Source organism: Agelaius phoeniceus, chromosome 17, assembly GCF_051311805.1.
Source record: "Agelaius phoeniceus isolate bAgePho1 chromosome 17, bAgePho1.hap1, whole genome shotgun sequence".
In the NCBI taxonomy this organism is placed as follows: domain Eukaryota; kingdom Metazoa; phylum Chordata; class Aves; order Passeriformes; family Icteridae; genus Agelaius; species Agelaius phoeniceus.
Window position 1 is genome coordinate 2,094,924 of NC_135281.1, and position 12,220 is coordinate 2,107,143.

Consider the following 12,220-nt stretch of genomic DNA (forward strand, 5'->3'; position numbering starts at 1 on the left):
CTGTCCTACCCCTGCAGGGAATCCTCTATCCAGGAAAGGAGCTGGTGTGAGGGACAGGTCCAACAGAGCACTGCAGGAAGATGCTGGAAGCCAGGTGGAGCACAGCTCCCAGCAGAGTAGGTGAGAACAGCTGCCCTGCTGGTCCTGGCAGCTGGAGCAGCTCTGGATGTTGCCCCTTGCACCAGCCTCATGATATTTAAACTCCAGTCCCTGCGAGGGTCCTCTCCCATGCACCTCCCTCATCCCATGCAGGATGGGTGCTGCAGCTGATGGGGCTGTACCTGGTCAGCCCCTGGGAGGTGCTAAAGGAGATGCAGATGTGCTCCAACAGCCCCACATCTGTCCTGGGCTGGGCCCCAGGGCTGGAGGCAGCTCTGCAGGTGGGGTCTCCCCTCAGTGGGGCAGAGGGGCACAACCCCCCCACTCCTGCTGCCCACACTGGGGGATCAGCCCAGGACACAGAGGGGGCTCTGGGTGCCAGCACACATGGCCAGGACGTGTCCACCTTCTCTCCCACCAGCATCCCCAAGTCCTTCACTCGGCTGCACCGGGCTGCTTCCCATGTGATGTTGTCTTTGAGGTTTGACCACTTCCAGGATCTCTCCTCTTACTCTTTTCCAGACAGTTCTTTGCTGTTCTCTGTTCTTCCACTCTGCCCTTAGCTCCCAGTGAGTTGGAAATTAGGGTGAGTATCTTCTCCCCAGGGGCACCCAGCAGCGCTGCTCATCCCTACACAGCTGTGTTTATGCATTCAGCTGGATCTGCACAGCCTGGCTTCTCATTCCTGCAGGTTCTCAAAAGGTCTCTGAAGGGGGATGCTGCTGTCTTGTCCCCTCCTCTCCATGTGGGAGATGAAACTGGGCCCTTTCCTTGTCCCCCCACCCTGCTCTGCTGTCCTTTCACATGCAACCCTCAGGAAGTGCTGAGTGTTTTGACACAACCACCTGCCTGGGCTTTCTGTGGGCAATGCCTCTGGGCATTGCTTGACTAGTGGATGATAATGTGCCAACCTGGCTCCAAGGACTGACCAGAGCTGATGGACGCAGCCAGCCGGACCCAGAGCTGAGCCATGCAGCTGTTGTGGCACAGCTGTGTGACTGATGCCACACGATGGAACCACCAGGGCAGGAGGAAGCCAAGGTTCCTCTGGGAATGGTGGAACACAGGAGAGCCTGGGACAAGGGTAGGTAGGGCAGAGCACTAGCAAGGAAAGATACAAATGCAATGCTGATCATTTTCCTCATGACAGAGGACAGGATAAAGACCTGAGGATGAGTGTGACCGTTTCAGAGGGCACTTTCAGTCCCCCATCTGTCTCAGCACAGAGCTGCACATCCTGATGCTGGTCTGTTCATCTTGAGGCCACCCCACAGTGAAGCTGTGTGGGAGCCTGGGGTGAAGCTGCACTGCACTGGGGCTGTGCCTCACAGCATCACTCAGTTACCTCAGCCAAGCCTCTGCATGTGTCCTGGTTTAGGGTAAATTTGGGAGGAAACTTCCAAAGAGGTCCCTCTAGAAAGCAGATTCAAGCGGCCCCTACTGGTTCAGGAAAAGATTTCCTTGGAGAAACTGGAAAAAAACTGTTTCGATAACAAGCAAAGTATTCACAAGCATAAGAAATGAATAATGTTAATAAAACCTCTCACTGTTCTGAAGAGATGGCAAATTCAGAAAGTCCTTTTCACGGGGTGTAGCTTGGCTTCTCAGTCTCCTATCAGTCCCTCCTGCACTGGAAAATGCCACGTCCTGGGTCCTGGTGGGCCATAGGTGTGAGCTCCAGGTGTTTTTCTGGGTTTTCAGTCCAGAGCAGGGACAATCAGTTCCAAGAAAAAGAAAAGCCACAGTCTGGGGAACTTCTCTGCCTCAGCTAAGAAAAAATAACTAAAATAAACAAACTAAATAACTAAAACAGCTAAGAAAATCAAGTAAAAAGCAAAGGAGAGCTCCTGTTGTCTGTGCTGCACACAACACAGTTTGTGAGAAGAAAAGCTGAAGCTCTTATCTATATGTTTTTGAATACAACAGCCTCAGACATTCCACCACTTCTCCTTCTTCCCCCTTCATTCTCAGATGTAGTCTTAAAGGTGCAAAACTTATTTCTGGGCTAAATGGGGATACAATTCAGCATCATAAATTCACCCTAGGACATTATGTCACATGTTGCTGTAGGAGGTACAACTGACACCAAAAAAGGCTTCAAGCATCAGCCCTTTTTTGTTCCTCAGTTTTTGTTCCTCAACCTTTTATATCCTTCATCCTACATGCATTGCACCTGTGTGCTCTCTCTACCCTTTTGTGGTTGGTCAGTACACCTCAGCACTCCATGTCTCATTACCTTCAATACTGGCCACCTGTCCTGCACAGCTGGAGCCCATTAGGGATGAGGCTCCACCACAGCCCCATTCCCAATTACCACAAACTTTGTGCCTACAGTTACACTGCACCCACCAGCAACCAGAGCCATGACACTGTAACATGTCATCCGGTGACTGCTAACACAGGCTGTGACTGATGCTGGCCTGTGTGGTCCCCTCTTGACAACCACCCACACAATGCTGCTGCCAGGGCCACCTGAGCCCCCTGGTCTCCAGGATGGGTAAGCCAAGCTCCCACAGTCTCCACGAATGGATGGTAATGAAGAGTTAACCAACAGATTTTGGGAGGTGCTAGGGTTACCTGACGCAACACCAAACGTATAAAATGTAGAGCAGCCATTTTGTTAATGAGCCACGTGGTAGGCGGCCATGGGGCAGGGCTCCCAGGCCTGTTTTTCCTTATTTAGTCCTTTTGTTGTATTTCTTGTTAAGGTTTAATAAACCCTTTAAAATGTTTAAAGTGAGCAGTCATTTTTCACAATGGCAGTTATCTTGGATCAACACTTCATCTCCATGGCTGTAGGGGATCTCAAAGGAGAAGTGCACCCTGCTACAAGTTCAGCAGCTCCGTCGAGTTCTGTGACCATCGGTGATTGTAGGTCAGCACCCAGGACAACAGAGGACTAAACAACAAAAAAGTAAATGGGGGAGAAAAAAACCCTGAAAACTTCAGATCTAGAAGATTGTGAGTCCTGGTGTGTGTATGCTTGAAGCATGAGTGATGTAATTCTGGGAGTGTGCTTGAGGAAGATACGGAACTTAGAAGATCCTCTTAATTATTCTGGCCAAATTGTTTGTAATCGGGATGTACAAATGCTAGCTCCAGGCAAATCATACATGGGACCTGTTCCGGGAGTGCATTGGAGCTTAAGGACAAGTGGACAGTTAGACATTTAAGGTGGGATGCGTAGAAGATGAAAGCAGGGATCCTGTAGAAGGAGCACCCTGTGGTTGGCGGGATGCATGTGATAGAAAGATGTTAGAGTTATGGAGACCCAAGAGCATCTGGAAACATCAGACTGAGGGTCACTGGATTTAGAGGGTGTTATAGTGATGCTGAAAACCACTGTTCAGTAGAGACGGCGCTTGCCACGGCGGCTTTCTCAACCCACGGGCAGCGGGGGGCAGGGGAGGCTGCGTGGCTGATCCACACAGAGCAGCGGCGCGCTCAGCACGGTGAGCTCCTGGTGCGCGGTCAGCGCAATAGCTTCCAGAGCTTTCCAGCTGAGGCGTGGGAGGGAGTGTGACCACTAAGGGCAGTGACTGAAAAGCATCGTGCGCCTAGCCACGGTGACTTGGTGGTGCCAAGGGGTGCAGTCCAGCAGGTTCACCTGGGGGTGGAGTGCCCAGGAGCGGGGGAGAAGCTGGACGGGGTCTCCCTTACCCCCGGCACAAAGGAAGCCGAGGGGAAAAGCGAGTCTACACCGGCTGCTTGTGCCAGGGCACAGCAGGGGCAGCAGAGTGCGGGCCTGTGCCAGCTTCCTGCGACATTTGCCAGAGCGGAGCCACCGCCACAGCGAGCAGGGACTGGAGCAGGCGCTGCTGTGGAGTGGGGAGCAGAGGCGGCGCTGCCGCAGAGCACCAGGCGGGGGTGGCAGCAGCGCAGGACGTAGTTCACGCACGGTGCTTCTGAGGAACAGGGCTGACCTGGGGGCACCCAAACTGCAGCAGCTTCCCTGTAATATCCATCAGCATAAAAAGCCACGGGGCCACGGCGCCATGTGGCCAGCTTTTCAGCAGTTGCCCCATGCTAACAAGCCAAAAGGTATTAGGAAGGGAGAGCAGGTGGCAGCTTAGAGGCACGGGAACATGGCTGCGGGTCGCCCAACAGGCGATCGACGCCTCTTAGTAGGGACCCCAGTACTGGGGGCTTGTCTGTGCAGGGCTGCCTGCAGCGATTCAGGAGTTCCAGTGGCAGTGGTGCCCAGTGGGACAGCTCAGCAGGTGCTGGCACTAGTGTGATGAGAAGGGGAGCTGGGGCGCACAGATTTCCCCTCTTTCCTGTTGGCCTAAAGCTGCACAAACGCCGCACCACATGAGCTGCTTCCGCTGGTGTTCCAAGAGTGTCAGCTAATGATTTATTTTCCAAGAAAAAGGCAAAGCTTCTTTCCTTTCTTTCCTTTCTTTCCTTTCTTTCCTTTCTTTCCTTTCTTTCCTTCTTTTCCTTCCTTCCTTCCTTCCTTCCTTCCTTCCTTCCTTCCTTCCTTCCTTCCTTCCTTCCTTCCTTCCAATCAGGGAGGCAGCTTCTGTCAGGCAAGCCTGCAGTTAGTCTATCAGAGAGGCAGGCTCTGTCTAGAGACTGTAGTTAGAATGAACTGTGAGCTCCCCTCCACAAGTACCTCCTCCTCCTTAAGTTAAAAGGTAAGAAAGATCCCTTGACAAAACAAAAACACAACAGTGTAGCTGTGTAAGGGGTGAGGAATGCCATATGTGCTATACACTAACAGTGATCCTTAATAAAACCTTTTAATCCTCTCCTTTGTGCTGATCAAGCCCCTAGGAAAGACAGAATAACAAAAAGTGCTCAGTTTTGTGCCCTCCTGCCATTGTTCAGTAAGAGGCAGAAGGCAAAAATCCAACAGTCTTTCCTTGACCTTTCCTTTAAGACAACACTGTCTGTTCCCACCCCAAAGGCACAGAGGGTAAAATAATGCCTAGAAGTGGCGGGGTGGTAGCAGGCAGTAGATGTCCTACTACTCTCTTTCCAGAAGAACTCTGGGGAGTGCTTTGCACATAAGTGCCAGTGTGTGTCCATGTGCAGGGTGTGTGAGTCTACACATACGGTACCTGTGTGTGCCATTGTGCACAGCCCTGGGTGCACACACAAGTGCCAAGGTGTACATGTGTTGTGTGCACTACTATGTTCATGTGTGTTAAACTACCCCCTCTCAGGTGTGACTAAGTTTGTGTACAGTCCTCTGTTTGTGAATGTGCACAGGCTCTACAAGTTTGAGCATTGCCCTGTGTAAGGTATGTGTGTTGATGACACTACACATATTAGTGTATAGTAGAGGAAATGTTTTGTATTTGAATATCTGTAAAGAGGCTTTGCCCCAGAGGTCCCGGTTGCCCTTGATGGGCTGCAGCTGCGATGTCCTTAATTGGGCTGCAGCTGTAACCAATGAAGATGACCGGGATAAAAGGGGGCGGGTAAGCCAGTCAGGGAGAGCCTTGGAGGAGCCCTGGCCTGAGAGAGAACAGCGTGCAGAAGAAGGAGTCAGCGAAGATCTGCAGCCATGAGAATACACCGGGGAGGTATGGACTTTAGAAATCTAATAACAACAATATGGGACTCTAGAAATAATAGAAGAACAACAAGTGGTGACCCCAACGTGATAGTTAGCAGAACATAAGACAGCTGAGAGCTGTGGTGGCCAAGAGCTGCGACAACATAAGACAGCCGAGAGCTGTGGCAGCCAAGAGCTGCGGTGGTAGCTAGCAGAAGGTAAGACAGCTGAGAGCTGTGGCGGCCGAGAGCTGCGACGGAACGTATTGAGCAAGGAGCTATGTGGGTTGTACGTGGCCTGTGAGTCATGAGAAAATGTATTGTATTTAAACATCTGTATAACTGTTAACTTAAGTAAAAGTATGAGACTCTAGAAATAATAGAAGAACAACCAGTGGTGACCCCGACGTGATAGTTAACAGAACATAAGACAGCCGAGAGCTGTGGTGGCCAGGAGCTGCGACAGAACAGCCAAGAGCTGCGGTGGTTACTAGCAGAAGATAAGACAGCCGAGAGCTGTGGCGGTCAAGAGCTGCGACAGAACATAGCCTTTGGGTCAAGGAGCTGTGAAAGAGTATGACCTTTGAGCAAGGAGCTATGTGTGTTGAACATGGCCTGTGAGTCATGAGAAAATGTATTGTGTTTAAACATCTGTATAACTGTTAAGTAAAAGCAAAGGGGGAAATATAGTAGAGGAAATGCATTTGAATATGTGTATAGAGGCTTTGCCCCAGAGGTCCCGGTTGCCCTTGATGGGCTGCAGCTGCGATGTCCTTAATTGGGCTGCGGCTGTAACCAATGAAGATGACCGGGATAAAAGGGGGCGGGAAAGCCAGTCAAGGAGAGCCTTGGAAGAGCCCTGGCCTGAGAGAGAACAGCGTGCAGAAGAAGGAGTCCGTGCAGCGAAGATCTGCAGCCATGAGAATACATCAGAGAGGAATGGACTTTGGAAATCTAATAACAACAATATGAGACTCTAGAAATAATAGAAGAACAACATTAGTGTGCACAGATTTATATGCTTGTGTTAATGTACACAATTTCTATGTACAAGTGTCATGTTTGTGAGCACGTGTGCATTAGCAGAGACTCTGTGTGAGTGTCTCTGTGGCACACGTGTGCTGGTGTATGCAAGTAGAGCATGCACAGCTCCGTGTGTGTGTGTGTGCAAGAGTGTGCTGCTAACAGGGACCTCTGTACGCCAGGGCTCCATACCAGTAAGCACAGGTGTGTGTGTGTGGGTACTAGTTCTGCACACATGAGCAGATCCTGGGTGCACACATGAGCTGAGCATGCCCAGAGACTCAGCTCTGGATGCACAGCTCTGTGCATCCAGTTGCTGTCTGACCTGAGAAAAAAAACGTGTGTGTGTGTATGTCAATGTGGATGTATCACTACTGAGCTCTCCTGACCAGAGTAGCCCCTAGCTCTGTGTGTACACTCTATTTCAGTATCTAGAGTTCAACTTAGTATATAACAGAAGTACAAAATGTAGCCTCCTGACTCCAAGATCAAGAATCAAAAGTGCTCTTAAGTCTCCACCACTGACTGCAAAGTGAGAGTACACCCACCAGAGAACTCCAAAGGAGCAGAAATCCTAGAAGTTCTGCAAAACCCCAGAGACTGGGTACTGACACAGATCATAAACTGCTTCCACTGAGCCATTCTGAGAAGACAAGAATACCTACAAACCAGCCCATTAAACTGCTGCTATTTATATTCTTACCTTTTGCCTTAATTTTGCTGTAGATTTGTTAGAACTTGCAAATGTGTGATGCAAGATGTGGCTGGGGGTGTGTATTCTATTGCCATCTGTTTGACCTGGGGCAGTTATCTTCTGTTAATTGGGCAGCTTTCTTTATCTCTTCCACAACTAATCCTCCCTCTGGAAAATATCTTCTGTTCATGGGCTATTGAGTGTCACTACATGACAGATAAAATTACATCATCCCATTGTGAGATGCTCTGCCCAGAGGGAGGAGCCAAGCATTCCTACCTGGATATAATCTGAGGTTTGGAACACCAGAGCCAGCCTTTTCCCACTGGATTCCCAGAGGAGCAGCTTTCTTTTCTCCTGGATTCCCTACTCATTCTTGTAGACTGATGGACTAACATTATCCCCCTGTTGCTGTGCTTTCTGGAAGACAAGTGAAAGCCTCACAGGGCTACCCTGCATGATTTAGATAACTGTTTAAGTAACATTTTGAGCAGAGGATTTATATTGTATTAGTATATAATATAATTGTCCTATTTTAAACAGATGAAGATTACAAGTCTCTGTTGAGGGAAGGACATGAGGAACAATGAGAAGTACTGGGGTTGTTCACTTAAGAGGGCAAGATGGGATTGGCTCCTGTGTAGGCCTCTGAGAAGATTATAACCCTGCTGTGGGTAGCAACCCTGTAGGCATGGCAAGATGGGGGCAAGAAAGCCATACCAGACCTCTATCATTCCTCAGCTGTCTCTTAATACAACAGAGACTAAATGGCAAGACCAAGTTGGCTTCTGTACTCACCACTAAGAAACCAAAGATTTTCTCCTGTTCCCACTATCCTCACCATCACCAACAGATGCTAGTAAATTTTTTTTTTTTGAAAACTAAGGGTAGATTATCAGAATCAAAAATGAGAGTTAATTGTTCAAGCCAAATGACTTATAGAAAAAAGAGGGGTTTGTTATAGATAAGTAATGTAATAGTTGGCTCTCACAATTACGAGATAAATGTTATGTGTATGTAAAGGCGTGTTGTGATGTTGTTGTAATATGTCCCCCATAATGGCCTTGGTAGTGGGGACATATAGGGGGAGGGCAGGCTTGTTACTAAGAGTCATGGCATGGCAACACCTGACCTCCAATCAAGTTGCAAGAAAGCAGTCTCCATTGTGGGAATCCACAAAATTAGAGGGTTTTGGGAAAGCTGCAAAAGGCAGGCCTCAGAGACAGCAGAACTGTGATTAGACCTAAGCAGCAGCCATGAGATATAGGTCAGCAGAAAAATTATTTAAAAAGTAGAAAAGCAAGGACAAATAGAACAATGGTCTGTGTATTAATGCTTGTCTAGAATAACTCTCTAAGCTACAGAGAGGTTTATCTAGCAAGATATTAGGAAGTTTGAAGCTTAATAATGGAGCTCTGTGCATTGTGCTTTAAGGCTTACAAGCAGGTATTGTATTCAAAGTAAGCAAGCATTGTTTAACCAAAGGTATGTGTGCTTATAGTGGTTGGATAGAACTACTGTCAATGTGCTTTTGCTTTGTGTGATTGATCAAAAAACTTATAAAGTAAGTTTAACATTAAGTTCTTTGTCTGCTGCCTGGGATGTGAGCTGGTGGCATCTTCCCATTGTCATAATCATGGAATGAGACTGATGCTGAAAAATAAAACAGCTCAAGGCACGTTCCACATCAGCCCCGTCCCATTTGTGATTTGTACAGAGACCCCCGGACGGTGATAAACCACCAATGGGTGGCAACGAAGAGTTGACCGACAGACATTGGGAGGTGCTAAGGTTACCTGATGCAACAGCAAAGGTATAAAAGTAGAGCAGCCATTTTGTTAATGAGCCACGTGGAAGGCAGCCATGGGGCGGGGCTGCCAGGCCTGTTTTTCCTTATTTAGTCCTTTTGTTGTATTTTTTGCTAAGGTTTAATAAATATTCTAAAATTTTTTAAGTGAGCAGTCATTTTTCACATAAAAATACAGTTTTTATTTCTGTTGTTAATTAAGCTTAGATATAGTAGTGAAATAGCTGATATAAGTATACTTGTGTTAAAATGCCTGCTTGAATGGGATAACATCCAATGAACATATGATGAGGACACCTGCTACAGATATGCCAACTATCAGCACTCACCATCTGAAGACAGTGTGGACTAAGGCCCAAAAACTGAAGGTTATGATAAGAATGGACTGAAATCACAACCAAGGAATATGCATGCTCAGATACTGTGGCTCCAGAGATTGCTGGTTGCATCTGTCTTTTGGACATCTAACCCTTGGGAAGCTTCAGGATTTCGGTGTACTCACAGCTGGAGTCTCCTCCAAACTGAGAAGCTATCATGGATTTCAAGAGGCAGCAAACATTCTTAACAACTTGTGTGGTGAGTTTGTCAAGGCAAGCGTGTAACCGTGCTCTGTCTGTTTCAGCTTCCGTGGATGTGTCTGCTTGGGCGGCTCCTCCATCAACAGGCTGCTCCTTCTGCCTGGCTGCCCTCCCTGGCTCAGAAGCTTTGGTCTCCAGACAGTCCCCCAAGATCTCCAACACTGTTGCTATAAGCTCCTTGGCCACCAGTTCTATTTCCTGGTGGTGGTCTAGAGGTGTCTCTGCAGGCTCTGTTCTCACAGAGCTGACGAAAACACTTCCTCTGATCCCCTGAGCGGCGTTCCTTAAAAAGTTTGACGTGCTGGCCCCAAGGAACTTTTAGCCTCCCGAAGACTTTGTACACAACAGTCTCAACCAGCTCTTGGAGCTTCTGGACTTCTGCTGCGGTCAGCTGCTCAAAGACAGCTTTAAAGAGGCTGTCAGCAGTGTTGTCTGGCTTCTGCTGGGAGTCAGCAGCTCTGCTGGCATCTTCCTCACCCAGCTTAGCTGTGGAGTTGGTTTGGCCCTCATACAAAGGCATTTTCACTCTTCTGAATCTCCCTGATTTCCGAGCGGTCTCTTTGCTGATCTGTGGAGGTGGGCAGGAAGGTTTCTGAGGCTACAGCTGCCACTCTGCCCAGCTGGAACTGTCAATGGTTCCCAGCAGTTTGGGGCCATCCTTTAATGTGGCCAAAAGTGGCAGAAACCCTTCCTGAAAGGTGACACCAGCTTGTGGGTCATGGTGCCTGGACAAGCACTCAGCCCCTGCGTGCTGAGGATTCCCACAGGCCCAGGCCGGACCTCTGCTTCAGCCAGGCCCCGAGGGCCATGAGGGCCGGGGAGAAGGGCTTCCCTCAGCACGGTGTGTGCCTGCACGTGGCCCTGCTGCCCGTGCCCAGCTCAGTGCCCTGTGCTGGCTCAGCTCCCAGCCGTGGAGTCCTTTCCCCGCCACAGCACCCGGCCCAGCAGCACCGCCCTGCACAGTCCCATGCCCCTGAACACAACGCTTTGCCTACCTCTTGCTGCCCCAAGATCTGCTCTGACTGCACTTTGGTCCTGGTCAGGTACTGCCTGTACTCGTTGAACTCCTTCACAGTGCAAATCACCTATGGAGGGTGAGGGCAGAATGCCCCAAAAACTGTCAAGCCATGCAGTCGGCCTTCCCCACAACAGCCCGAGCCCAGTGGGAGAGGAGCTGCCCCCAAGCCCTCCCCCCATACCCTGGTGTTGGGGCCACTGCTGTGCCCCCAGCCAGGGCTGAACAGGCAGCGTGGGGCAGGCTGAGAAGGGCAGGACTGGGGCTTGCCAGGGGGATGTTGGCGCTGCTTCTGCTCCCAGGGACACCAACGCACAGCCCTGTCCTCTGGCAGCAGCAGCTGCAGCAAGGGCTGTGGGAGCCCTGCTTGAAGAGGGCTGCTCTTGATCAGCCTGATGTCCAAACCTACCTTGTTTTCTCTGGTGACACAGCCCTGTTTCTTCAGCATCCGCAGGATGTCCTTGCGCTTGTGGTAGTCCTGAAGGTGGGGGTCATGCAGGCAGTTGTATTGCAGGTTCAGGTGGTGCATGTAGGGGTCGTCCAGATTGAAAGAAGGACATTGCCAGTGAAGCTATAAGAGACATTTCCCAGAGTATGAAGGAGGCAGGAGAGAGCAGCAAAGAGGTGCCACGCAGTATTTGTGAACGCTGCCAGAAACCAATGAAGAGAACAAACAAGTGGTTCTTCTGTGTGTTCCAGGTAGCCTGCAGCTTTCCTCTGCTGCCCAGCCCTTTCTGATTGAAGGGCTGCAGTTGCTGTGAGAGCCTCTGTCCACAGGCCCCTTCCCCCCTCCCCTATTGTGTCATTCTGTCAGGCAGAGCCTCCTCACCAACAGGAAGGAATGGGAGGAATTGCCTCTCCAAAGATGCCCAGTTTGGGGGCTGCTTTTCCCCCTTTTAGACCTTCTTCCTTGTCATGGCCAAGCAGCCACAACTGGGGAAATTGCAGCACACTGCATATTTGGCCCATCCCTGGCTGTCACAGACATCTTTTATGAAAAAGCCTTTTCTTAGGATTTTTCCTCCTGAGAAGCTGAGAGGCCTCAGGAACAAAATGTAAACAATGGTTATCTGCTGCTGTGGAATGCAACAGGTGCATCTGGGATTGGCTCATGTTGGTTTGTTTGTAATTAATGGCCAATCACAGTCAGCTGGCTTGGACTCTCTGTCCGAGACAGAAGCCTTTGTTATCATTCTTTGCTATTCTATTCTTAGCTAGCCTTCTGATGAAACCTTTTCTTCTATTCTTTTAGTATTATTTTAATGTAATATATATTAAAAAATAATAAATCAAGCCTTCTGAAACATGGAGTCAGATCCTCATCTCTTCCCCAATCTGAAAACCCCTGTGAACACCATCACAATTGGTGACCCTGAGTGACTGGAGAATTCATCATTTGGTGAGACCCCAGAGGCAAATTGCTATGCTGGGTAAACCCCGAGTGTGTGGCATTGATGGTCACCTCACAAGTGACCACAGAAGTGGATTCTAGCCAGGAGCTG

At 49.4% G+C, this 12,220-nt stretch overlaps 1 protein-coding gene across 1 annotated transcript; it reads right to left on the bottom strand.

Moving 5' to 3' along the window:
* Positions 1 to 9,791: 9,791 nt before the first annotated feature.
* LOC143695387 (uncharacterized) lies at positions 9,792 to 11,253 on the bottom strand. The gene is made up of 3 exons (XM_077187198.1): positions 11,128 to 11,253; positions 10,699 to 10,788; positions 9,792 to 10,271 (listed from the first exon to the last, which is right to left on the bottom strand). The coding sequence occupies exons 1-3, from the start codon at positions 11,245 to 11,247 to the stop codon at positions 9,822 to 9,824; spliced, it is 660 nt and encodes a 219-aa protein (XP_077043313.1). The 5' UTR covers positions 11,248 to 11,253; the 3' UTR covers positions 9,792 to 9,821.
* Between the last annotated feature and the right edge of the window lie 967 nt (positions 11,254 to 12,220).

Bases quoted from the DNA above. Each gene is read 5' to 3' on its own strand.
- LOC143695387 (XM_077187198.1), bottom strand. From the start codon at position 11,247: ATGCACCACCTGAACCTGCAATACAACTGCCTGCATGACCCCCACCTT. The intron at 10,789-11,127 runs GTAGGTTTGGAC...CACCCTCCATAG, and splicing joins GTGTCACCAGAGAAAACAAG to GTGATTTGCACTGTGAAGGA. The intron at 10,272-10,698 runs GTAGGCAAAGCG...CCACCTCCACAG, and splicing joins AGATCTTGGGGCAGCAAGAG to ATCAGCAAAGAGACCGCTCG.